The sequence below is a fragment of the Phaethon aethereus genome, assembly GCF_964289735.1.
Source record: "Phaethon aethereus genome assembly, chromosome: 8".
In the NCBI taxonomy this organism is placed as follows: Eukaryota; Metazoa; Chordata; class Aves; order Phaethontiformes; family Phaethontidae; genus Phaethon; species Phaethon aethereus.
In genome coordinates, this window is record NC_138584.1 from 32,133,517 (window position 1) to 32,160,648 (window position 27,132).

Genomic DNA, 27,132 nt, shown 5'->3' on the forward strand with positions numbered 1-27,132 from the left:
TCACAAAAGTAAACTTTTTTTAGCATTAAGTGTGAAGTTGCAGGGAGGGGAAGGAAATTAATTTCTTTATTTAAAAGCTGCAGTCTTTTGAACATGCACCTAAAAATCAGCATTAAAAGCAAGGGGAGCCAAAAGACAAGTAATTTAGTTTAGCTATGCAGCATTTCCAGAAATCCCAAATATATTGCTCTAGACAGCACTTTGTTCATAGTTTTCATCCAGTTTGGAATTCATCTCATAATGTGAATGAAGTGTGAAAGCAGCTCTTAAAATCCCTGAGGTTTCAGAACCTCAGAGTGCTTGCATATCCAATACTCTGCTATATTAAAAATAATAAATGGAGGAGCTTTTATAGAAATAACATATTCAGTATTTTGCCTTTGTTTAGTCTTAAGAGGAGAATAATTCTCCCAGTATTCATAAATTTTAAACTAGCTCATTGTATTGCATTAAAAATTAGTAAATCAATTTTTTATGTTTTATTAGGGGAGACAAATAGAATCAATAAAGATTGAAAAGCCTTCTGTTGGAGGTCTTGGTTTTAGTGTGGTTGCCCTTAAAAATCACAGCTTGGGAGAAGTTGGTATCTTTGTCAAGGAAGTCCAGCCAGGAAGCATAGCTGACAGGTGAGATCTTTATAATTGTATTGGAAAATCACAGTATTTCCATGAAGGGAAAAGCCATGACTTTCACATTGAAATCTCTATCAGACTAACATGTTTGGGTTATCTGGTGGGATATTTTGTTGGTGGTATCTTGAATTCTGACTTTTCAACTAAATGGATTCATGTTTTGAGGATCAGATTTTCAGATGAGTTTTAAATATCTGAGCCATTCATAAATGGAATTTCCAGAAATCATGACTCACTTAAGAGAATCTTGAGTACTGATTAAAAAAACAAAAGAAAACTCAGAAAAGAATACAAGGAAAATAAAAATCAGCCTCCTTTTTAATTTTTATGCATTGTGTCCCTGAAAGATTCCCCCCCCCTTGATTCTTTATTTATGTGCCTGTGACAAAGCCTTATTTATAGTTGATTTTACTGTTTATTTCCTGTGTAAATTTAGATCCAGTCCTCCCGACAGATCCCTGCACAGATGTCATCATAGAATCAAGGCTTCAGGCAGTTTCTTCCTGTATTGTCTGTGGGTTTTCGCCCAATAACAAAAGACAGAGCAATCCTTTAAAAATAAAATGTGATTGTAAAACTACAAGAGTTGGCATGAGACAAATGCAGTGCTTGGAATTATGTTTCAAGAAAATGTGTCTAGATTTCAAGTCATTGGTGTCACTTTTTAAATAACACATGTCAGGAAGTGCCAACACAGGATGACAAAAAGAGTGGGGAGAGGTTGGAATGATAATGGCTATGGGCCCACAGAGAACACACCAGAGAACACTTAAAGAAAAGCATATTAGGCTCTTTCAAAGTGGAGACAGATGGACTGATCCGGATGTCAAAGGAGGGTGAATATCTCACTTTAGGATTTGATGACCTGCTGCTCACTTTCTTTGATGAGAGAATCTAAAATATGGTTAGTGCTTGAAGAAAGTGATTTCTGGGAAACATCTTAAACATCGCATGATAAAAAGGAAGTTTAAAATGTGCTAGTTAAGATGTGCAGTTATATTGTTTCAGAGTGTTTATAAATTTCCCCAGCATGCTTCCCATTTTGCTTCTGAGACAAGATCTCCTGGAGACTTTTTTTGGATTCCTACAGAGCTTTGAAGGCACTGTCTGTCTGTGTAACAGTTTGGTCTCGTGCTCAGAATGAATATTTAACTAAGGAGATGAATGATGGGTTTTCTCTTGTCACAAATCTACATTCATCACTAGGGTGAATTAACTGTGAAATTTATATTTTCTTAAGGTATAAGTTGAGCTGTGTGTTGCTTGAAGAAAGTTTGATGTCTGAAGTTTGATTCTGTAAATTTTGAGTAAAATATATATGCAGCTCATCTATCTCTAGATTAAATAATGGTACAAAACAGTATCATAACCTGAGTTGTGGGAACTTAGAGATAATATCTTGTAGTGCTAAACATAATTAAAGAGTAGTTCCTAGTTCATTGTATAACTACAAAAATGAATTTTTCTGCCCTGTAATTGAACGTCATCAAGAAAGCATGAGGGAATTTCACTGCATTTTGAATTGAAGCAAAGGATAAAATTGAGCAGACTTATGTACTGTTATAAAGTTGGACCAAAATACAGCATGTGTATCAGTACAGTGTGGATTGCATGTAGCTTGTATGTTGGTGAAGGCAGACTAATGAGCAGATTTTTTTAATATATAAATACTTAACCTTGCATAACTGTATTTTGCATGTTCATATTTAAATTACAGAAGCCTGTTATGAAGTCACTATGCTGCATTTTAAAATTTCTTTTAATGTTTTGTAAAGGGATCAAAGACTAAAGGAAAATGACCACATACTGGCCATTAATTGCACCCCATTGGATCAGAACATTTCCCATCAGCACGCTATTGCCCTCCTCCAGCAATCCACAGGATCTCTACATCTGGTTGTTGCTAGGGAGCCAGTTCAAGGAAACAGCAGAACTTCGGCTGTCTTATTAAGTGATATAAATCCACCTGAGACTGTGAGTTGTTGTAATACTGTCAAAATCAGATTTTGTACTATGCTGGATATTTTTTTTTGTGGTTGTGTTTGTGTTAGCAAGCTTTACATGTAGGGATTTTTTCTTTAATCAGACATTATATGCGATGACATTTCACTTAGACGGATCGTGCAATAAGTATAAGGCTTCCATTGCAAAGCTGCGTGAACTTGTTAGAAAATACATCCTGGGTTTTTACGGGATAACAGAAGCTTTAGTAGATAAACATATTCTTAGCAGCAGGGTCTGTTCAGCATAGGCAGGGGAAAGCATTTTGCGAGTATATCCAGCTGAAGCCTACTTGTGCTCAGCAATTAAAGATGCTCTGATTACATTTTAAAAGAGTGTAAATATAACCTATCATGAGCACAAGCACTGCCTGTAATATCCCAAGCAATTTAAACTTAAACTGCTCAACACAAAAAGCTTTGTCTTTGTTTTAAAAACAAACAAAAACTATCTGTTAAAGAACCTCTCAATCCCTGTTTGTTTATCAGGGTTTTTTAATCTGCAGATTTCATTGATTGTGAACCCTTTTGTTTTCTTGAAAAAGAGAGATTGTCAGTGGGACATGTAATAAGCTAGGGCTGAACTTCCATCTGTGTTCAAGCCATATGGTCCAGGTGGCTTCACTGAATTTGGTTGAACTGCACACCTAAATCCAGGGTTTGCAATATTGGAATCTTAATTTATAATGCTAGTAGGTTTTGATGAAAATCTGGTTAAGAGCAGTGCTTTTCCTTACTCTCAGTAATTATTTCCCTCATGATTGTTACAGAGCTAGTGAAATATGAAGGTTTTAGTGGATAATCAATATTGTTTATTGCACTGAAAATTTTAAAGAATTAAACTTTAACTGCTTTTTCATTGAAAGATCTGCACTGAACAGACTAACAAAATAAAATACAAATATATATCTCTACAGGGGGTCTTTAAACTTCTTTTATGATAGTTAACTGGCTTTGGCAAAGATTTTCAGTATGCTAATAAATCCTTTATTCACAGAAGACTTAAATCTGCCTACTTTGCTCCATTTTGGTGTCTATGAGATATTAATCTGACAGAAACATTGGCTGGGTTTGGGTTGCTTAACAGCTTTGTTATGTTCAGATTGTCGTGTAGAACATAAGGTCATGGTACAGTGTAGCTTAGAAACATGCTTCTGATTCAGTATGGCAGAATATTGTACTGTGCTATTAATTCAGCGTGTACTGGTGGTATTTAGAGTGTGTAAGTAGAATAACAGAAATAAGAATTTGGGCAACGCTAAGTGAAAACTAGGCCAGTGCAAGCTCCTTGCCTCTGTTTTTCTCTGTTGTTTGCAGTGTTCTTGATTTATGAAAAAATAAAAAGATAGTTTTCATTTTGGCAAGAAAATCTTAAAATTGCTTTTTCTTAGTCGAACTTTTTCCTAGTATCCTGTTATCCTGAAAGTGAAGAACAAAATGTATGTTTAAAAACAGATGAGAAATCCCACTGGGTATTTATAAGGAAATGAAGCTGACTGAACAAACTCCAACAGATCTCCAATATGTGGGGTAGAGAGAGAAAATTGCTCTGATTAATTTCTTGTCATTCCTGGTACATGTGAAAGTGAGAAACACTAAAGATCGACTGAAATTAAAATCTCCTGTTTTTATTAATTGCAGATTCACTGGGGCCACGTTGAAGACATTGAGCTGATTAACGATGGTTCAGGATTAGGCTTTGGAATTGTAGGAGGAAAGTCGAGCGGAGTAGTTGTAAGAACAATTGTTCCTGGGGGATTAGCAGATCGGGTAATTTGTTATATTATGTCACTTCTTGTTTGATTGTAAAGTATAATTAACTGGTTTTGACAGTCTTAAAATAAACTAATATACTTAAAGAAAGGGAAGCTGATAGCATCGAAGTCTGAATGCCAACATATACTTTATAAATAAGTATGTTGAAGGTATGATTGAGGAAAAAGTCAGCACCTGATATGAATTAAGTTGTTTCTCAGGCATGCATTGGCTTTTATAACACTGTCGAACATGCAGAAATTCTGAAAAGGTGTCAAACTTTCTAATATTTTCAGTACTTTTGATATTTTCAGCTTTTGGTCAGTCTAGGGGAGGACAAATACTCTTAATGGATTTGCACATCCTCTGTAGAATTTGGCATATTTGGCAACATTTATAGGGACAAACTCTCCAAATGAGTTGTCAGGCAAGAGAATATGCCCCATTGAAGTAACTGCATTGCAAGATTCAGTTTATAGGTGGAAGATGTCCTCTTTTTAGTGGGTTTCATTTTAAAGGGATTTTGATCCCTGCCTTGCTGTCTGAGCAGTTCAAGGAGACACTTATGATTGATGCAAAGCCTTTTGAAGTTACTGATATCTTTTAAAGTTGTACAGGTACAGTTTGCAACCTTTAATTGATAATCTTTAAAGACTCAGTGCTAAGTGTTGCTATGTTTCAAGAGTAGAACACGTGCAATACCAAAACATTTGGATTTTTCATGTGTATTTGGTCATGACAACTTACTATATTTGAGGTCTGGAACCCATGCAGACAAGATCTGGTAACATACAAAAGAGAGAGGCTGAGTACATCCTCTAGTATAGGATGGAAATGAAAACTGGGGATTAGGAGAGCTTTACTGGAAAATGTTGCCTTTTGCTTGACTGCTTCCCTCTGAACCTGTCATGTATAAATGAGTATTTTTTAATTATTGTGTAACACCTGTTTTGCTGTAAGGAATAAAGTGTTTTGGCTACAAATGAAGCATGCAAGTTAGGAACTCACCACATCATTCTCAGCTGAATGAGACATCATTAAGAACATGTGAAATAATGAGCACATATACATGTTAAAATCGGATGAGTTTGTAAATGAGTTTGAGTTAGTTCTGGGAATAACTCTGCTATGACTGCTGTATAAATCAATGCACCTAAGGTGGTGGAGCTGTGCTGATCAATACCAGCTGAGGATTTGGTCCTATGAATGCTTGCTTATAATAGAAATGATGATGTGGGTCATGAATCATAATTATCATGTAAAAATGGTTTATGCAGAATCTTGTTACCTTCAGTGGCTTTACTCGGTTGAGTTGGAACTAGTCATATGAGAAAAGAATTGCCAGGCTAATGCAGAAGTATTAGGAAAAACTCTAAAAGTTCTAAATCAAAATGGTGTGCTTTTTAATCTATACCCCTGTCCATGAGGAGTGGTCTATGAAAAAGCAATACATAACAGTTTGTGAGATTATAAAACATTGTTGCTGTCTGCTTTCTCCTAAATGAGAAAAGTAACGACTTTCTTAGGAACGGTACTATTCAACTTGTGTTTCTTACTCAGTTTTGTAAAGCTTGATTTACAGCTGTTAACTACTGTGGAAAAAACAGTGCATGGTTGTGCAAACGCTTCCTTTAATTATTTAGGATGTTGCTGTGGTGGTCAACTTTATGGTATTTTCTTGCATTGGCTCTCATGGCCATGAAGATGACTGTACACAGTTTCAATTTTGTAACAGAAAAGATATTTTGTATATAGATTGGAAACATTTTTTTTTATTTTATTTATGTTTGAAGGATGGGAGGCTCAGGACAGGAGATCACATCTTACAGATTGGAGGGACCAATGTGCAAGGAATGACCAGTGAACAAGTTGCCCAAGTGCTGAGAAACTGTGGGAATTCTGTTAGGATGATTGTTGCAAGAGACCCAAAGTGTGAAATTATGGAGATTCCACCAGCTCCTATGAGCTGGCCAGTCAGTACATTACCTTCCTTTCAAAATGGAACTGTAAGTATCTGGTGTTTACTCAAGACATCTTTAAGTGTGTTTGTGGCTTGTGATCAGAAAGGAGGAGGCGAACAGAGTGTTCCTGAGACCTAAAGTGCTTCTCCTCTTTTGAGTTGCCAGATATCATATGTGTGTATTTAAGTGGTCATTATTACAGACCTGCCTTCTATAATTTTTCCCTTTTTCCTGTATGTTATTAATACCTAAAATCTTGGGTTTGGAATGACCAGCTTTACAGAATTTATTTCAGAGTGAGTAATTTAATTACCAAGACCATAAACGTTATCAATAAATGGTACTTTTAGTTCTCCTTCTTAGCTCACTACATTTTTGCTAATCAATCATTTGTAAGTGAATTTAAAACTTGACTGTGAATTTCCCTAGTCTGAAATCCAGAGCACCATGGCCACACCAGAATTATTCAGCACAATCATCTTTTTATGAAACATAAGTGTAATGTTTTCATAGTCTACGCTACTGTCTGTGATAGGAAATATATCTAAAAATTTTGAAACTTGTTTTAGCAAATCTTATCATGGTCATATCAAAGTCTCTTGTTTTTGAAGTCATTCTCTTCAGTTTTGAGTAATTAAAATCAACAAATGCTACACTAAGTGTACAGTAGGTCTTGAAACATAAACAAAGCTGTGCTTGTGTACCATCTGCTACTACTGTGCTGCTTAGATTTAGGTGTAGAATCCGAGTAGCCTTTTCTTGTCTAGTTTCTTGAATGAGTGAAGAGCGCTGGGTGTTTGTTTTTTTTTTTTTGAAGCACCATTTTTAAAGGTCAGACTAGCAGTCATATTGTTACAAACCCGCCTTCTCGCTTACTGGGCATAGTCACTGCAAAGGCAGCCGTTAGCGTTGTGTCGTGCATCTCTCTGGAAGGCTACTGTGGCTGAGGCTGTCAGTAAAGTATTTTGGGTCCTTCTCAAGCCCCTCTTCTCACAAGAGCGATTGGTGTAGTAAGAAATGTGAGTGGCAGAGAGACGGGAGGGCGTAGTCTTACGTACATAAGGTTGGAGTCTTAAAAGTCAGCTTGTCTAATACTCGGAAAAAAGGCTTTCCTAGAGAATCACCATCATTATGAAGCATTTCTTTTCTGGCTGTATCATATTTTCCAAGGCCCGTTGTTACTTCCTCTACAAAGTACTATTGTTCTCTCTCCTCATCTCAAAGGCAGGCCTGTTTGTCACTAATTGACCCCGAGCATTGTAGATGCTGCAGCCTTTCTAAAATGTTATTCCTTCTGGATGTCTTTTCAGTGTCCTCCTTATTCCTGCTATGTAGTTTAGAGGTTTTCTTTTTTGCAAACCAGCAGAAAGGCATTTTTAATATATGGTTAGTTTTTTTCAGTTTTATATTAGTAATTGTTTTCCTTGACATTTCCTGTAGTAGAGAAAAACTGAAACTACTTATGTCTGTGCACGGGCACAAAAAGCCAGCCATATGATCAGTACTCTTCAAGATGCTGACAGCAAGGCTAGTAGCCTACATGTGCTGACTGTATTTAGGACTCTCTACTTTGATTTTTCCAGACTTGACTTCTAATGTTTTGCATTCTACCAGTAATATTACCTAGAGAAAACTTCTATAGTGCCAGAGCACTGGCTATGAAGGCTTTTGATTGTCAAAATAGCAGGACTCTAGGCCATAGCTCCATTTAAGATGTAGCTATAGGCTTGTTAACTGTTTTGGTTCCCTCTCCTAAAGATAAGTGAGAGAACATCAAAACTTATCTTCACCTCCATCAGCATCTTATGGAGTAACAGAGTTGGAAAGCATTTTATGAGCTTAGTGAGTTGGCTAGTGGAGGGAAGTGTGTGTGATAAGGAGGAGATAGCTGTCCATCGATGTCTCTTTTAGTGAGAAGTGAAATAGGTATGGCCCTAACTTTGGTCTGCTTTTAATATAGGTCCTTCCAAAGCTGATATTTGGCAAACTTTTGATTAAACTTCTCTTTTGTTCATTCTTTTGAGAAATGTTTTCCAATTTCACGGTTCATTTTTTTCTATTGGCAGTGACAGTATCCCTCTTGATTTCATCACTTTAACAGACCTTACTCTGTTCATCATCTTCTTTTTGATCTCATTGGGCTGTATCTGATTACTGAAAACAAACAACTTTATGTGTTTTAATTTATCCCTTGCAGTCCCAGATCTATGTGCTTGATTTTTTTTCTCTTTGGTATCACCAAAGTCTTCAGTGTGTCCTGTTTGAACTCTGTCTTGCAGTTTTAATTTTTACTCGTCAGAGTGGAGTTACACAGACATTCTGAAGCTGGCTTTGTGGGGACCTTTTTCCGTATACTTCTCCAGTGTAAGGTCAGCTGATATTGTAATCTTAGCTAGTGGCTTTTATGGGTTTTTTGATAATTGTAGTAAGTGGAGGGTTTGGAGAACAGGTCATGTTATGTGCTTGTCTTTTCAAGTATTGTTTGTTATGAGAAGTTGTCTTATCAGTTCAGCAATAAACCATTTACAATTGAATACTCTCCCTTCCTCTGTTAGGTCTTAAATAATTTTCATTGAATGTGAACTAATGAGTCTTTTGCTTCCTGTTGCCTTGGACAACCTGGAGGCTTCCAGTGCTCTTTGCAGTTTGGTGGTGTTCAAATCTGAACAGGATCATATCAAACCTGTTAAGCTGATGTGTGCAAGATTAACTTTTGGAATGGTTTTGTGGTTTGGGATCTAGCATAAAAACAAACACTAAGCTCAAACACCTACCTAGTCTCCCATATTTGCAATTTAGTAGGCAACTGCTTCTGTATTAGGGATATGCCTACTATGTGTACACGTGGTTTCTTTCATTTCAGGGTATCGAACCTGTTTCTGTTCTGGTTTGAGATCCCTTTCCTCCTGCCCTTCACTTCCTTACTAGGTGGTAACAGGGAGAGATAAGCATCGCTTTTTCTGACAGAAATGTGTGATGTGATAATACTGTGTATTTATACTGGGTTTTTTGCTTCTTAACCGACCGCTGAGTAGAAAGAGCTCAGGCAAATGGTTTCATGACACTGTCAGGACTAACATTTGAAAGGCAGAAGAAATTATGAGGGCATTCAGAGTTTCTGTTGTCCTGTGGGATTTCACTGGGAAGTTTGTTGTTACCAAGTGGCAGTGGAATCCAAAGGGAAATGGCCCCTGAGCAGTCTAAGGAAAACCTTTATTCTCCATAAAATATTAATATTATACCTCTGACAGGTATATAGAGAAAGTATTAGGAAAGAATTTTAAAAGCAACTAATGACTCTGGCTAACACCTAATTTTCAGCAAATCTTGGGTATATATCTTTTGCAAATATGATCCTTCCTAAAATAGGAAAATCAAAATCAGTGCTCACTTCTGAAGATCTTAATTAACCTGCAATATCATAATGGTACTGGGAAATTATGAGATTTTTTTTTTTTTTACTGTCTTGTGTTTTGTTTATAGCATAATACCAGCCGTTTTGAGACCTATGATGTTGAACTTATAAAAAAGAATGGGCAAAGCCTGGGGATAACAATTGTTGGATATGCTGGCACATGTGATGTAGGTGAGTTCTGCAGGATTTAGTAAAGCCTGGAATAGGGGCTTCTCAAATACCCTTCATTTACTATGGGGAAAATGGATAGTGCTTCTTTGAAACAGCGTAACTTAGAAAATCTATGAAAAAGATATTTGGAGAACTTGCTGCAAAGTGAAATTCAGCCACAAAAATTTTTAAAGAGGTGTACTTAGCTTAAAAAATAATTCCCACTTGACTGCTGGACTGTGAATTTTACATGCTTATGTTGTTACTGTGCAAGACACTAAACTGTAACAGACAGTTCCTGCATGACCAGACTCTAACACAGTCAGGTTCCTGTCCACACTGTTCCTTATTTTGCTCCTGCAGTGTGTAGCATAATTCTGATAGCGCATTTTAAGAAGAATTTAAAAAACAGAGTATCAAATGTCCCCAGTTTGCATTAACTTTTGAATAGCTTCTTCAGTATGTACAAAATAGCTCAACATGCAACTTTTGCTTGTTTAATGAATTGTAGGTGTTAGAGTGGAAGTGATCAGTCAGATTAACTAGTCCGTCCCTCTGCCAGGCAGGAGATGCAGGGAGTCTTAGCTGTGCGTGATGTGTATGCCACCTTCACAAGATGATGTACTTGGCTTTGGCAGATGGCTGTTTCAGCGTCTAAACTCTGGGAACACTTAAAATACCTGTGCTAGGATATGGGGACATGGAATCAGTTTGTTGGTTTTGGTGTTTTTCTAAATCCTCTTTAGATTAGAGCTGTTAACTCTTCATTTACATACTGGTCCCAGAAACGATAGTATCTTTAAAATTGACTCAACTGAATATCTAGTTTTACACAAAGGGGTAGCGCTTTTTATCCCCTCCTCTTCCTTGTGGGACTCAAGAAAGTATTCTGGGAATGTGGGTTGCTCTCCAGCCCTCTTCATTCCCAGGAGACCCTCTTATGTTGCTGGTCAGGAGTCCCAGGCTGGTGCCGTGAGCGCTGGGAACTGGCTTGGGGAGGAGCACATGTCAGGCAGTGGGAAAAGGTGGATTTGAAGTACTGGTAGAGGGGTTTTGCTGGGCAGGGACAAATTATGATGGCCAGGTGTCTGAGGACGGTTAGTGTTCAGAAAAGGATGAAGTATTCACTAGAATTAAAGATCAACATCTCATATTTTTCCAGAGTTAATGGAAGAGAAAGGTTACTGCTTTAGCACATGACTGGGTTTTTTACTGTTTTGTTTTTATTTCCTTGTTCTAGTTAGAAGTTAGAATTAGTAATCAAACATCAAACATGACAAGGATGGCTTTTTTGACTTCCATGGGGGTTTTTTTTTGTTTTTTTGAGAAAAATCCTTTTTCATTAAGATTTAAAGTACTGAATTCTTTAGCTGTAAGATGATTGAAGTCATGATCAAAGTACTTAAGCACATACTCTACTTTTAGCTTAGGTAGTTCTATTGAAATCAAATGCAGCATGGATTTAAGTGATTGTGGTTTAAAGCATGGGTAAGCACAAGGAGGAATCCATGGAGGAGGTCAGTGTATAGGTGGTGGTGTCGGTGCTGGTTTTTCCATCAGAGATCTTCAGTCATTCTGTGTCAAGCTGTGTGAGTGGTAACGTGCAAACGTCAGTGGTTTGCAGAATCATAACTTTGTGGACAGAAGTTGTTTGTGGAAAAAGGCTGTAATTAAAAATCTTAATAAGAAAAGAAACAGATTAGATTAGTGTAGTGACTTGTTTTTCTTCCTTCCCTTCCCTCCCCTGCCAACAGAACCTTCAGGGATTTTCGTGAAAAATATAATACCTGGTAGTGCTGCTGACCACAATGGCCAAATCCATGTTCATGACAAAATTGTTGCTGTAAGTAAAATAGTCTGCTTATATATTGTTATAGAACTAATACTTCATTACACATCTCAGTGTTAAAAGAACAACATAGTAAAGTAATTCTAAAATTAATTAAACCTTCTCTTTGCCGAGGAAATAATTTAGTGGTTCGTATTTGTTTAGGTAGATTTGTAACAGAAGTGAACTTTCGCTTGCTGTGGTTAAAATGCTAGTTTACATTCAAAGAAGTAGTAAATAGTAGTTAATTATGAAAGAAACAAGCATTTGGATTAAAATGCTTCAGAGTGGAGAATCTTTACTTCAGGCCAAAAGCCAAGATGAGCAGCATTAACTTCTATTTGAATTGAATGGGATTTGAGGATGGTTAAGATTTTGCAAGATGTGGCACACTGTTTATGATCTTTAATGACTGTGTAGCACAGAGTGAGTACAATCAAAATGTTAAGAGTCACAATTTAGGTTTAAAAACCCAAGCTTTATATTGTGTTAAAAAAAAAGAAAAACCATTGAATAATAGTGAATTGAATAATAGCCAATTTTATATTCACAATACAAGCAGGAATGAATTACACAGTCTTTTTGTTTTAAGAGATAATATTTATAGAGATATGATTTTAAATTACTTTTAAAATGTGTGCTATGCCAGACCTTCCAAAGTCAGCTTCTGCTTTGTGAGAGCAAAAATTGATATAACCTTGTGCTTTTATCTGCAGCTTTGCAGGAGTAGCCCCTGTTGATGCAGTGAGGTGAACAGAGTATTTTGGGTATAAATTAAAACATCTGAATTAATGTAAGAATTGGGCTGTTCAGAGTGGATTATACGAACAGTTATGTGTATAGGCTTGTGTGGGATGTGTTAGAAATCCATGAGAAAACTAACAGTGATAATGAACTGAACAGAGTTCTAGGCCAACTGCTCTTGCTGGGAAGCTTCATCCACAATACACCTCAATCTTTTTTTTGTAAGCAAAAAAATTGTAGGGGGAAATCAGTGCATACTTATATCAGATTAGTAAATTCTGTTTTGTGGCTGCCCCGTGAAGACAGAAGAAATTACTGCCGTGTTTCCTTTTAAAATGCATTTTGAAAATATTATCTAATTAGTGAAATGTAATTGATTTAATTAGATTGTTTTGCAAATAGTACTGTCTTGGGTGAATAACCCTATAATTTCTGCACAAAATAATGTGGATGTTGCTTACACTGTATGGTACAGCCTAAGAATGTAATGTGATTACTATTATATGATATGATTTTCTTGCTTTAGGTTGATGGAGTTAATATACAGGATTATACTAACCAAGAAGTGGTAGAGGCATTGCGTAACACAGGACAGACTGTACGCCTTACCTTACTTAGAAGGAAACCTTCTTCTACTATTTTTGCAGAAGGACCTTCAGATAGAGGTAATCCTTTTTTTCCCTCTTTCCTTTTTCAGCAACTGATTTTTTTTTTTTTTTTCACTCAATTTACAGTTACCTAACCTAACAATTAGGACTAGATATGACATGATCCTAGATTTTCAAGGGCACACTATAGAAAATGAGATACTTAAGGAGGAATGGAAAGAAACAGAAATGAGGGATTCGGGAAAAGTGAGGCAAAACGCCTGTGTAGCCAAAAAAGGAGGGGGAAAAAAAAAAAGAAGGAGAAAAACCAGTAGTTAGTGAGGCGGTGTTACTACTTCATGTATTTTTCCAGCATGTGATTTTTTTTTTTTTTTTTTTAATCTATTTTCACAGTGCAGCCAACTGTTCCAACCTTTGTGTCCCCTGGAGCTGTAGGGACTGAAACTAGGGTGGACACTAAGAATGAGGAAAACCAAGAACAGAAGGATAATCTTCAAAATGGAAAGAAGCAGGTTCTACATAAAACAGGTGGGTAGGATATCTTGCAGTGTCTCTTCTGAGTCTTTGGAATTGTCTTTAATCCATTTTCAATACTGGTGGGCTATTGTGGCTTACTCCATCGTTAGGTTTTGCTCTGTAATGCTTTTTATTCAGGTCCCTCGAAGTAAAGCTCTACCTGTTGGATCTCTTAACTCTTCCACCCTACCCTATCCCCAAAATGTAGCACTGTCCACAGGTTTTCAAAGAGTGCATTCAGTGTCATCATGGAAGTCACTGATGAAGATACTGGATAATCCTAGCCCCTGTAGCTATTGACCTTCTCTCATAACTGGCTGTTGAGTCATTGGTTAATGCTGTCTCTGATCCCAGTGGTCCATCTAGTTTTCAGCCTATTTAGCAATCATTAACTCATGCTTTCTCAGTTTCCAAATGAGAATGCTGATGTAAATGGTGTCAAAAGCTTCAGTAAAGTTGAGGTGTATTTCAGCCTTAATCCGCATAGCTATCTTGGCAGTCATATTGGTCAATTATTTGGCAAATATATATTAACTGTTCCTGATTTGCCTTCTTATCATTTATGTCTTCGGAAATGGATTCTAAGAGGAAACATCTCATAATCTCTCTGGGGCTGAAGGTGAGACTGACTGGCCTATAATTCTCTGGATCTTTCTCCTTGCATAAAGTTTGCCTTTTTGCAGTCATTAGTGATCACCCTTTGATTGTCATGTTTGGGGGAGCGGGGGGTGTGTTTTTTGTGATTTTTGGGGGTTTTTTTTGTTAAGATTATAGACAGTGGAGGTACAGCCATTTCAGTACTCTGGAACGATCTCATAAGCTCTATAGAGCTGAATGCCTCCAGATCACTGATTCCTCTTTCTAGCCCTGATCCTACTCTGACTGAGGTGACCCTACCTGCAGTCTTCTCCTGACAGAGAAAATTTGCTCATCCTCCTCTGCCGCCAGGGCCCTGAACCAGACTGCTAAGTGAACAGCATCAGAAGATGGAGCTCTTGGGAGTTCACATGTACTTCCTGATCCAATGTTACCTCAGTCGTATCCATCTTCTTGCCCTCACAGGTCGTAGGCTCCGGCATCTGCAGAGTCTTTTCAAAATATTCTGTTGGTTTCCTGTGCATCATCTCTGATGCCCGTTTGTTACATTTTCCTTCTTGGCACTGCAGTAACTGCATCAGAACTCACCTTCCGAGCTGCTTGACTTGGCCTTCTACAGCCTGTGACCTGAGCTGCAGCATTCTCCTTTGGGAGTTTTGACCGAGTAGGGCTTGCTGAAGGACCGCAGCAGCAGGGACAGAGGATCATGTCTTGTGACATGTCTCCATTTGTAGGTCATTTTCCACACAAATGAGACAGTTGCCATTTCCATGAACAGCTATCTCGCCTGTGTGTCACCTGCCATGTAACTGCCTTGCTCCTGTTTGCTTGTCCTGCTTATAGTGCTCCTGGTCACTGATATTTCCTGGAGTGCCAGAGAAGTATGAAGCAGAGCACAAGTTATGTCTACCTCCTGTGAGATTCCACACTTAGCAATGAACCTCACCTTGCTTGCTCATTCCCAGACCCAAATCATTTACTCTGTGGTGCTAATACTGTTGCATACTGCTTCCTCCCATGCTACTGTTGGAAATTAGAGTTCGGACTCTAGACAATTTCTGGCTTGCTTTTCCTGAGCTTACTAGCTGAACTGGAAATTGTTGACTGCATACCTATGCAGGCAGATGAGAATCTCTGGTCTGGCAAAGGCATAATAAGACCTGATAGCTGGATTCAGAAGCTGGACAGGAGTTCAAATTAGGCATGTGTTTTTAACAGCAAAGGCAATTGGACATAGGGGCAGATCACAAAACCATGGGATTACTTTGGTTTTTAGACCTCTGAATCAAGGTTGGAGGCCTTTCCAGAAGGCATGCTTCAATTCCCCTGCAGATTTCTGGGCTCTTCTACAGGAACTTCTGGGTGAATTTCTACAGCTTGTGTTAAAGTCAGCATAAATTATCCTTATGCCTTGCAGTTTCTAAGATATGTAGATGTAATAGAGGTTTCTAAATTATGGCTGTCAATGAATAACAATTTTGCTATGACTGTGGAAGATCTGTCAGTATTAAAGACAACCTGGAAACGAGAGAAATGTAGCAGCTCCTGTGTTCCGTTCTGTTTTACTTTTCTGTCCAAGCCTTATAACCAGACATCCTTTGTTGTGACTTCTGCGTGTTCCCAGAAATAGGAAGCCAAACCAGAGGTGGTTGAGTAGCTGAGATGTGAGGTTATCAAAGCATTGTTTTAGCTGTATGAATGGAAGAGCATATATTGATTTGTAGTTAAAATGGATGAATAACTTAAGGACTTAGCAGTTGGATGTATTTAGGGGCAGAAGAGCCAGAAGGACTTACGCTTGCTATGACAGAAGCTAGAAAAGAGCAACACATGCTGTGCTGTGTCACTTTCCCACCCCTTTTTTGCTGTGGACCTTTCTCTGCATAAAGTATTTTCCCTTTCTACTGAAGCAAACAGTATCTCTGTAGTCAGTTCCTGACTACTCGTTATTGGGTTATCTTGTGTCACAGGCTGCAGATGTCTGCCCTGATGCAAAGAGAACTTTCTGAGGAATTTGTTACCTAATACCTAGTGCTGTGCAAATACAGTATATCAATGCCAGGAGCAGTTTATGCTGGGAACTAAAATTTCTTTTACCTGCCTTGAAGTTAACAAACTCTGTTAGTCTCAAGGTATGTCTAGATATGCCTTGGCATATCTAGATATGCCCTAGTGATCCCTGTTCTGCTGATCAACCTGTATTTTTGAGACCTTTTCATGGCAGACCCAAACTGATGTGGATCCACTGCCTCGCCGTAAATACTCCAAAGCCCTTAGTTTCAAAAGGAGTTTATAACCAAGTTTTATGTGTATGAGTGGCTCCCCTGCAGTTCTAGCATTGTACAAATCTCATAATCCCCTTCCTTGGACCTCTGCAGAGTATAGTGCAGATGCACCTGGGTCTGGCAAGGACTTCATTGCCTGGAATCCATAGCTGCCATTTGGACCCATGCTGATTCCTTGCAGGAGCAGTGTGGTGTATCTGCACTCCCCAGTGTATGATGTAGCAAGTGTACAATGAGATTTTTCTATTCTCCTATGTATCCAAGTGCCCCTTAACAAGATAATGTGTTGGTATGCACAGTGTGCATCCAAAACTTAAACACTGAAGGTGTTCTTTGTTTGCAGTTGGATACTGCCCTTGATACCATCTAGCAGTGCTGGTCCTTTTTGGGCCGGCAGGATAATGCAAGGGCATGGCTTTGAGTAATGAATCAGGAGCACTTAATGCAATTGTAAGCAAGTATCATTGCTTGATTAAACTGGGGGTTTTCATAGTGAAAATACACTTTAGGTTACAAGGTTCTGCAAAAGCTTTATGCAACTGTAAAATGTGTGTGTGTATCTCTGTTAAAAAGTTGAAATACTTAGTTGCAAATTTTACTCACACTGAAATACGATGTATAAGATTTCACCTTGGAATAGAATTTAATGACCAAGTTTAAATTGCAAAGATAGGTGCTTATTTTGGACATGGTGATGGGCACTTAGTTATAATGGTGCTAAAGTAAATACTGCTAATTTAAGGCTCTGACTAAATGCTTTTAGAAGTTTAACGTAAAAGGTATGTTTTATAAAAGATGTATTGCTTCCCTTTAAGCCCAGTTTGTGTGAAATTCTTATTAAATTGTGTTTCCTGGAGAGGTATTAAATAGTAATTCTGTCCAGGCAAAAGCGTGCTTAAGCAGTTCTGTTACAGTGGCGACATGGTTTAGGATGCAATGTGCATGAGGCCTGAACTTTCTGCTAGCAGACTAGAGGCAATTAACTTAACAGCTGCATCTGCAAGACTGCAGACTGGGCAGAACTGCTTTCTTTTGCCTTGCAGCAGTCGTCAAAACCCAAAGATCTGATGATGCTAGTCAGGCACTTAAAGACGGCTGGGGAAAAATATGCAACAGTAGGGCAGATAAAGATAGTGCATTAATGAAGTGCACTAGAGCACAGTACACATCCTCGTATCACAAGTTTGTGAAACCAGAGGAAACTGCAAGAAGAAAAGATGACAATTTTGACCGGGAAAGATGATTTTTACAATACACTTGTGATTTCTTGATGCTGGCTAATTAGCAATGAGAAACTGTATGGAAGTGCAGGCAGAAGGACAGACTAAATATGTGGAAAGTTGTTGCTAATGGAAGCTGTCTCTGGGATGTGTTTTCATTTCTGAGGCCTTGCACATTATAGAAGATGTGGTACGTATCTCTGGTCATGAGAAATCCAGCTGGATGAGAGACTAGAAAGAAACTTTCTGTTAGCTGCCATGTAGAAAAAGCCGTTTGGGGGAAAAAGGAACATTTTAAGTGAATTGGGTGATACCATCGGAATTGAATATATTTAGTCCAAATCCCCCCAGCCAACATTTCCACAGTTCTGAGGAAGTTACAAGCAAAGACTTCAAAGTGTGTTTGAAAGAAAGAAAGGAGAAAACTTCAAATGGAGACGTGCATCAGCACCTGCTCTGAACAACTCATAGATTTTGGTAACATGTTTTGGAAGTGACAAAAAGTCTGTATTCAGCCAAATGAACACAACTTACTGAACTGAACTTTAAGCTTGGCCCTAAGATTCATTCTATTCACGCTATAACTTTGTAATAGCAGAAAAAGGGACTAAAGAATTTCTGTCCCTAGGTATTTCTGCAAACAGTAGGAGTAGAAAAATGTACTGGTGTTCTGGTTTTGCTACAGTTGGGAAGTAAAGATAGTGATCAGCCTGTGCTTGATAACAAGGCTCATGAAGACAACTTCTTCTTAGAAACTTCAATTAAATGTCAATGGAGGAGAAAGCCCTTAACTCACAGCTGAGAATTTTGGGGCAATTTGTCTTCCCTTTTTTTTTAAGGAGATAATATTTCAGAGAGAACTGTGGGCTGTATCTACAAAGCCACGTTTTTATTCTTGGTAGGATTTCCTTTTGGTGACGAAAAATAGTTATCTGAATTGCCGGAATCCTTGAATATCTGTATCTCCTTGAGCCTATAGGTTAAAGATGCTCTGGATATTTCCAAGTGAAATCTCAGTTGTTAGCTATGAGGAGTGTGGCTTCTCAGTGCAGATCAGACAGAATTTGCCTAGCTGACATGACAGAAAGTGAGTGGAAGAGATACAGTGACGGATTATGTTGTTGTATAAGTTAACATAAATCTTTTGTTTTTAATGAGCCGAAAACTTCGAAGTTATAAAATGATGTAATGAGGATTGTATTGCAAAGCTCATGTTTTATCTTTGCAGACTACAAAGGTGTTGAAAGCAAAGGCAGCTTGATATCCCATTTGTGTTGGCTTTTGCTAGTAGGTAGGCTCTGAGCTTCTCTTGGTGTCTTCGAAACTCCCCCCTTGAGGTCTTTTACTCGCGAGTTTGTGTGCAAAATGTGAGGTTGTGATTTACATTCTAAATTTCAGTATGACACATCAGCAATACTAAGTGGTCTGTGCCTTGTCTAGACATCTGACAAACTGTTACAGTCATTCGGGGGGGGAAAAAAAGCAGTTTTCAGTAATTCAGACCCCAGTTGCTGCTGCTGTTAGCTGCTAGATGGAATTTGCTTTAGAGCTTGATTCTTACCAGTTAAACATTGCTTCGGCTTGGAACTTTATATGTGCACTGAGCTTCTGGATGAGGTCAAATGCAGGGCAGCCAGTCATTTTATGCTGTCTAGCTCTGTCAAATTGTCTTACATGAATGTAATACTGCCTTGGTTGCATAAGTAAGAAAGCTGAAAAGATATAAATGTCAAGATAGCCAAGTTCCCACGGAAGACTGGTTTAGAACTGGAGCTTATATTAAAGCTCATGTTACTTACTGGCCTAATTAAACTAGACAAGCCTTTATACCTGCCAAATGTATAAATACAGGCTGTGACTGCATTGTGCTGATGCAGCCCCTTGATAACAGCAATATCTTGTCAGGTGTTTTACTTCTTAAGGGGGTTCATTTTGGTGGGAGATGAGGCTTCCCTGGAGTGGCAAGCATTTTTATAGCAACATATGATGAAGTTGTGAGAAATTTGTTTTGCAGCCTGAAAGAATGATTTATTTACAGTACTATATGGTACAGAACTCACATCTCATCAATGCAAACATCACCTCTTCTGCTTCTCAGTGGAATAAATCACATGTTAGCAGTAGCTGACATTTTGCATTGTTTTCCTAAGACAGACATTTTTGATTTGCACTGATGATAGACTCAGCTTAATGCACTTTCCTTTTTGGGATTATTCCCGCTAATCTTTTATTTACACTGAATTTTTATTGAAGCATTTAGAATTAAACATACTTCTGAATGTACAATATGCTTGTAAATTTAATACTTACTTTCATATTTAGGAAGAGTCTCACTCCCTCCAGCACATGAGCTGAAATCCAAGTGGGAAAACCTGCTGGGACCTGAATACGAAGTCATGGTATGTTATCTTTCAATAAACTACATTCATGTACGTTATTTCTTTAAATTACAGATCTGTGAGCTTAGCATTATAGTCTGTTTATAGAACAGTTTAGTGTTTGGAACAGATCATTAACATCAAATTTTGTTTCCTGTAACATCAAGGCTGAAATATAGGAGTGTTATAAGTGAGTTGTTGGGGTTTTTTTGTGTGGTTTTTTTTTTTTATTCTGTTTATATAGATACTATTGTTATACAGATACTAGACAGGAACAGTGATTTAAGAAAATCATCTCTCCTTTTAAATCTGCATCAAAGCAGCCACTTAAAATATGTGGTATTTTTATGATTTCATTTATGATCTATTTGTTTTATTGTGCATTGAGGAAAAAAAGGCTCAGGATAGAGCTCCTGTGTTTCACAATGAATCTCACAAAAAATCTAATTTTATTAGAAGAATGCAAGAATGATTTTTCAAACATGCTGGGAGAATAGGAGGTAGTTCATGGTAGCGTGACTTTGTGGTGCCAGTGTCTATTAGATATTTCTTCACGTCTATTAGATATTTCTTCACTTCGTATTAAATAATTGCCAAGCAAAAGATTGTTTTGATGACTTGTCATAAGGAGTTGACTGAAACTGCAATTCACTACTGCTTTTCGGTGCTGTGTTAGCCAGTGAGTACAAATAAAAGACTCCAGCCAGTGTTCTTTCCAAAGACTTAAAAAATTCTCACCACCACCAAGAAGATGCCCCGTTTGTCTTTGCAATGCTTGTCCAGTTGATTTAAAGACACTTATTTTTACTACTTGGAGTAGCCATCGTTCCAGTCAGTTGCTGGAAGATTTAAAGTAGCTTTAAGAATTGCCTTGCGAAACTCACTTCTCTCCTTTCCATTAGCACTCCTTTAAGAACTGAAGTTCGTGTAAGATTATGTACATGATGCAATAAATCTGTTTGGCTGCCCACTTCAGTTGCTTGGTATTCCCATCCTTACATTTCAAGAGTCTGATATTACTTCCCTTAGCACTATCACACTTCCCACAGAGGACGAAAACCTGCTTAGTTCATGAAACCATCCATTTCTAATTCTTCTTTAGCTGCCGCCAGTAAAATGTCAGGAGTGAAAATGTTAATGATTGGTCCTTTTAAATAATAAAAGGAAAATAAAAGGATGTTGTGGCATCCCATTTTGAAAGTAATTTTTCAGTTCTTCCGGTTCTTGTCATCTGTGGCTCTCTCTAGTCTTTCTTGGCTAACTAACGCTTAATTCAATTTCAGCCTGATGGCGCAGTCCCTGTTCCACGCTATCCTCACTCCTACGCTCAGCTCCCAGAAACTCCCCCTGAAGGTGCCTATAGGTTTGAGTATTCTCTCAGAGTATTTCCCTTCAGAGGAAATAGCTGTTTGAAGAGAGGGTTTGGTGTCACTCGTGGCATCTGTTTTGCTGATCCTTTGTGGTACCAATGGAAGGAGCTTAGATCCTGCTGAAACAGAAGGAGACCCTGGAAGTCTATACAGGCTTGTATGATGCTCTGGTATTTGTTGCCAGGTACCTAAGTGTGAGCAGTCGAGCTGAGGAGTTATCAGTCATAGATTCATTTAGTTACAACTGAATGGACATGAAATGGATTCTGTCTGTCGGGAAAAATACCCTAGCTACTGGAAAACAAGATGCTGGAAGCCCTATATAAAATTAAACCAAAAGAAAAGGCTGAGGCTAGAAATTTCCAAAAGAGCCTGAAGTTACCTGATTTTTTGCAAGGCTATATATTTTCCAAACCTAACGATTGTGGCAATCCTCCCAAACTCCAACCCTGGGTCATAGATCACCACAGATGTCATCTTACTACATTTAAAATTGAAGTAACTAACCTTCTAAGGTTACAGATAAATAAATTATCTTAAGAACATTGCAAGAAAACTGGTGGTTTCTTGATAGTTGTTTTATTAATATTAAATTATTTGTTTTAGGGCCATAGTTGTTTTGTTAATACTAAAAAAGTGAGGGTATACTGAAGAGATTTCTTGTCACTGTTTTAAATAATCCACTTTGCATTCAAATTTGGTTATTAAACTCATGTAGAAACCATGTTAGAAACATGCTGCAGAAGATGGTGGTTTAGTCTAGGTGTTAGATGGCTGTACTATAGCCTGAAGTAATAACTTAAGGTATGATACTTTTCAAACTCCAATTGGCAAGTCAGTTTGGGTATTTGTGTCAAACATAATGGCATTTTGTGCTTACAAAGGAATGCTGAGCTTGAATAAAACTGGCACTCGGGCTTTGGGAATAGGATAATACTGGAGTCTGCTAATAGTGTGTAATCACCACGTTCCTAGTTGTAAATGTTCTGTGTCTGAAAGATTTTTCTAACATTTGTTTAAAATTATTTTGCATCAATGTGACTTTGTTTAAGTACAGTTTATTTTGCTCATCATATTTTTTGCCGGAATTTATCATTCTGGTAAAGTCTTTATTGTCCTGCTATTGAAAAATGTTATGATGTGCAATTTTTAGGTTGTGAATGTGGATATGCCCATTACAGATGATTCAGAGCTCCAGAAGTACTCAAAGGTATGACTTACATGATGGTTTCCTTCATGGCATACGTTGGCAGCGTAATCCCAGGAGGGCATGACACAATTCCAGATTTATGTGTTTCAGAAATTTTGTGGCCATGTGGCTCTATCTTACTTTTCCGGTTCAAGGTCAGGCTGGACAGGGCTCTGAGCAACCTGATCTAGTTGAAGATGTCCCCGCTCATTGCAGGGGGGTTGGACTAGATGTCCTTAAAAGGTCCCTTTCAACCCAAAGATTCTATAATTTGATGATATTCTGCTTATCTTCTTTTCGTAGCATGGGCAAATGAACCCTTTAACACACATCCCCAAACAAAATGAAACAAAACAAAACAAAAAACCCCAACAAAACCCAAACCATGCATATAAGCCTTAAATTTTGGGGAACTTAATTGCATTGAAATTCAGTTGTTGAAAGCCACAAGAGAATGGAGCAGAGGTTGAAACTCTGCTGAACAACATCGTTGTCCTGCAGAGGACTTTGCCATAGTGATGCTTGCGCAGGGAGAGGAAGATCCATTTAATTGACATGGTTAGAGCTGAAATTAATTTCAGTCTTCTGAGACTTTTGAGAGATTTTTCAAGATATGTATGTTAATATTGTGCCTTTTGCAGGTTTGTGGAGGTGATGCGTTTATGTACTTGCGGGGATGTCTCAGTGAAGAAAGGCCATAAACTCATAATCAGACATAGGTGTGAGGGAATGTTGAGGATCAATGGATTGCTCCTTTTACTTTAATATCCAGAATTAATTGGGAACCAGAAGGACAGTCAGTGTTTCAACTTAAGTAGTAAAAAGCCAGAAAATGGCCAAACTGAAGGAGCAGATACTGCTGATCATCTGTTCTCCCTAAGTTGCCATGACTTCTGCTGTCTTGTCTGGATAGCATATCAGTTTTATGCTAGTCTTCCTAATGTTAGCAGACCTAAGACACTAATGGTTGGAGGCTTCCTAGAGAAAAATTCCAAATGAAGGAAGCCCACTGGGAAGAGGCTAACACAAAATCAGTGATTTCAACTTGCAGAAACAATGATGCCAGTATTATTAGTTATTTGCAGAGGACGCTTCATGGATATTTTTCCTACCTCAAAGTAGTGTAGCTCCTAAAGGAGTAAGACAGCTGATCTTGTGTTGAGTTTTTACAGTGATTATGGAATTTCTTTCAGTTTTGTTGAAAACTCACATTTTGGGTAGGATAGACTTTAGGTGGTACTTTGATCTGCATTTTTTTACGATATGATAAACTTATTTAAGAATACAGTTCACATTGCTTTCTCCCCCAAAAGAGCAGATTGGTTCTTTTTATTTGTGCAAACAGTTTGTATAGCGAAATTATGGACACTTCTGCTGTAACACAGTTGATGTCAGTATGAAGACTTAATCTTCTTAGTGTGTGCTTAGTTTAATATGGTGAGCTACTGAGTCCTAAATGTGTTTGTATTGTGGTAGATAACGCTATATACATTCTCAGCCATACTTATCTTTTGACAGCTATTACCCATCCACGCTCTGAGATTAGGAGTTGAGCTTGACACGTTTGATGGACATCATTATATATCATCAATTGCTTCAGATGGTCCAGCTGCGACACTTGGTCTTCTGCAGCTGGAGGATGAACTTCTGGAGGTAAAAACCAAAACTACTTCCCCGCCGCTGCAATAGAACTGATATATATCTTGTTTGCTTAGCCTTCTTAAAAATGTTTGTGTTTAAACTCTAGTTTGGCTGCTGTGTGTGCAACAGTAGTATTCAAGAGTTGGTTGTGAGAGCAGTTGGAGCAGTGCTTTGGAAGTCACATTCCTTTTCTTCACTGTTTCATTCCTCCTCTATGGACAAAACGTCAAATTCTTGTGATCTCTTAGTGACTTTATGGGCTTTTTTCTGAAATGTTTTAACACAAGTATCAAGAGTTATAAGGGCTGTGTTGATATATATGTGTGTTGAATGTATTTGTATTTGTAGCCCTTTAGCTCAGTCTTTTGAGCAATTTGGCATTAGCTTCTGGGGTGGATAATCTTTCTTAATATTTGTCACTCCTAAAAAATTTACAACAGTCTCAGGAATAGTAGCTCCTGTTACGCATTATAACTTGCTTCAGCATTGAAAGACATCTGTGTGTATGAGCTAGACATCAGTTTGTTTAAATATGTATAAAGAGGTATTGGGGCAGCTTTGAAGTTATCGGAATCAGACCAGACCTATTTGCTCAGGAAAAATATTTATTTGATAGTATTAAAGTAATACCTATTTTCGATGTGTTTGTATGTATATCTATCAGTATCTCAGCCTGCAAGTGAAAAGACATTAATTTCCTATTGAATACCTGCTCTTTGTGGAATATTTTGAATTTGAACATTTTTTTTAGTGGATGTGAAGAACTTTTTAATTGACATCAATGGGAACAGAATTAGGCCTTCTGAAAGATTAATTTGTTAGGTGTAGAACTCTCGTGCTTTTACTTGTTGTTCACCCTTTAACATCAAAAATTCATACCAATATCAGTAAGACCTAAAACATTTTCTTCAGTTATTGCTTAATGGAGGAAATCTTGATTGCTAAAGGAATGGATTAATGGAATGCTGGAAGTGTGGTTTAAATTCCTTGGCCACTAAACAAAAAATCGTATACAAAAAGCAATAATGCAGTTCTGTAGAGTAAGAGTAACTTAGGAAACTTTAATTGTATATATTTAACAGTTTTACTTATTACGGTGTACTTACAGTTAAGTTCACAGTTCTGTCCAGATCTAGTGAGCATAAATTTTTTTCTATTCTCTAGCTGGAAAAAAAGCCCCAACAAAATAAAAATGTGCTATATATGCCAGCTTTAGCTCCGAGTATGTTTTTGCAGCCAAGTTATAAAACCCCTTAAGTAGGGGTTTACAATGGAAAAAGTGGCAGCCCCATTCCCCAAACAAGCAGATCTGCCTGGGCCTGATACAGTTGGGATTAAAATGTGATCAGCAAGGAATTTTATTTAATATATAGTGAGGTTGAATGTTGATTATTTTTAATGATGTGTTTGAATTATGATAGAAAGCATGGTATTTTCTTCCTCCTGCTCTGATTTTAGTTAATTTCATTGTGTTCTTTTTTTAGGAGTAAATTGCTTCCTTGTGTCCTTCTAGTTTTGTTATCTGATGGCACAACTAACTAGAGAGGTGTGGTGAATGAATGGGGTGTAGGGCACCTTGCGTGTGTAGAGGCTGATTTCTGGCAGCTGCAAAAGAAGAAATGGGAGTCCCCATGTCCGCTTGGGAGCGCGTGGTAGCTCTTCTCCATCAATCACAGTATGCTGAGAAGTGCTGGTAGCTTTCCACCACGCTGCCAGTCTCAATGCATTAAAAAATCCTTACGCGTAGATACTTCTCCTTAAATAATTAACTAATGGATTAGCCTGATAGCTCAGCAGTTGCTGTAATTCTTGCAGAAAAAAACCCATAGCAGTTCATCTTACCATGCTGGAGGCCAGTTACACCACTCTGAATTTTTCTCCTTGGCTGGATTATAGTATGAGAGGAACTCTGTGTTTCCCAGCAGTGTAAGCTATATTTACACTGTAAAAAGCACAAAGGAAAAAGTGGGGAAAAATAGAGGTAATCAGGAAGAAAATGGTGGCTTAAGTGAGATTGCCGTTGTAGTCTTGCACAAGACTGAATCTCTTTAAAGAACAAGAAGATCTGGGAAGTATATGGCGAGGCTCTGCTTCACGTACACCTGTGCAGAGGTGTGTACATGTATGTTGCATATTTACATGATACATTTTCTAGGATCAAATGTGGGTTTGTTCACATTAGCATTGTAGTTTGGGTATGAAGTGAAGTATTGAAGAGAACCTTCAATTATCCTCACTTACTGTGCTTTGGTTCATGTTGTGGAGTGGACTTGGATGATGTGTACTAGATTCCTAAGCTGGTTGCACTCCAGTGACTTTGGACGTTTGGTCATGAGAGCAGACTTGAGGTCTTCAGGAAATCCCTGAAACACAAGAGGTGTCGGGATTGAGTCCATAGCACTAATCGGGTTAAACCTCTGCTCTTTTGGGGCTGCACTGCTCGTCAATGTAGATGATGTTCACATCTAGGACACCTACTGACGTTCTGCTTTCCTCATATTTAAGGGTACCGCTATGGTGCAAATAGATGTACCCTCATGATATTGCAGGTTACAAAATACATAAAAGAGGATGAATCACTGTAGTTTTATTTTCCTGAGGAAGTACATCTGCAGTATCCATTTTTAAAGCAGCATTATTATCTATCTTTTTTTTTTTTTTTTAAAGTCTGTGGTTTAAAACATTCATTAACAATGGCCTTAACGGTCTTCCATTGTCAGTCAGGATCTAAAGCTTATGCGATGGTAAGCTTTGACCATTGTCAGGGTTTTCTGATTAATTGCTTACTGTGACTGGTTTCTTTTTTTACTGTATAAACATTCCTGCAGGTTTTCTGCAGGTTC

The 27,132-nt window shown here is 37.9% G+C and overlaps 1 protein-coding gene across 1 annotated transcript in view; it reads left to right on the forward strand.

Moving 5' to 3' along the window:
* PATJ (PATJ crumbs cell polarity complex component) overlaps nt 1-27,132 on the forward strand; it is a gene marked incomplete at its 3' end in the record, with an annotated part of 149,747 nt that overhangs the window by 3,754 nt on the left and 118,861 nt on the right. The window contains exons 4-14 of the mRNA XM_082002835.1: nt 487-626; nt 2,408-2,606; nt 4,274-4,402; nt 6,181-6,393; nt 9,832-9,934; nt 11,668-11,756; nt 13,012-13,150; nt 13,487-13,621; nt 20,034-20,110; nt 22,613-22,669; nt 24,167-24,301. Of these exons, the coding sequence (XP_081858961.1) occupies nt 487-626; nt 2,408-2,606; nt 4,274-4,402; nt 6,181-6,393; nt 9,832-9,934; nt 11,668-11,756; nt 13,012-13,150; nt 13,487-13,621; nt 20,034-20,110; nt 22,613-22,669; nt 24,167-24,301 (1,416 nt within the window). The remainder of the gene's footprint in view (nt 1-486; nt 627-2,407; nt 2,607-4,273; nt 4,403-6,180; nt 6,394-9,831; nt 9,935-11,667; nt 11,757-13,011; nt 13,151-13,486; nt 13,622-20,033; nt 20,111-22,612; nt 22,670-24,166; nt 24,302-27,132) is intronic.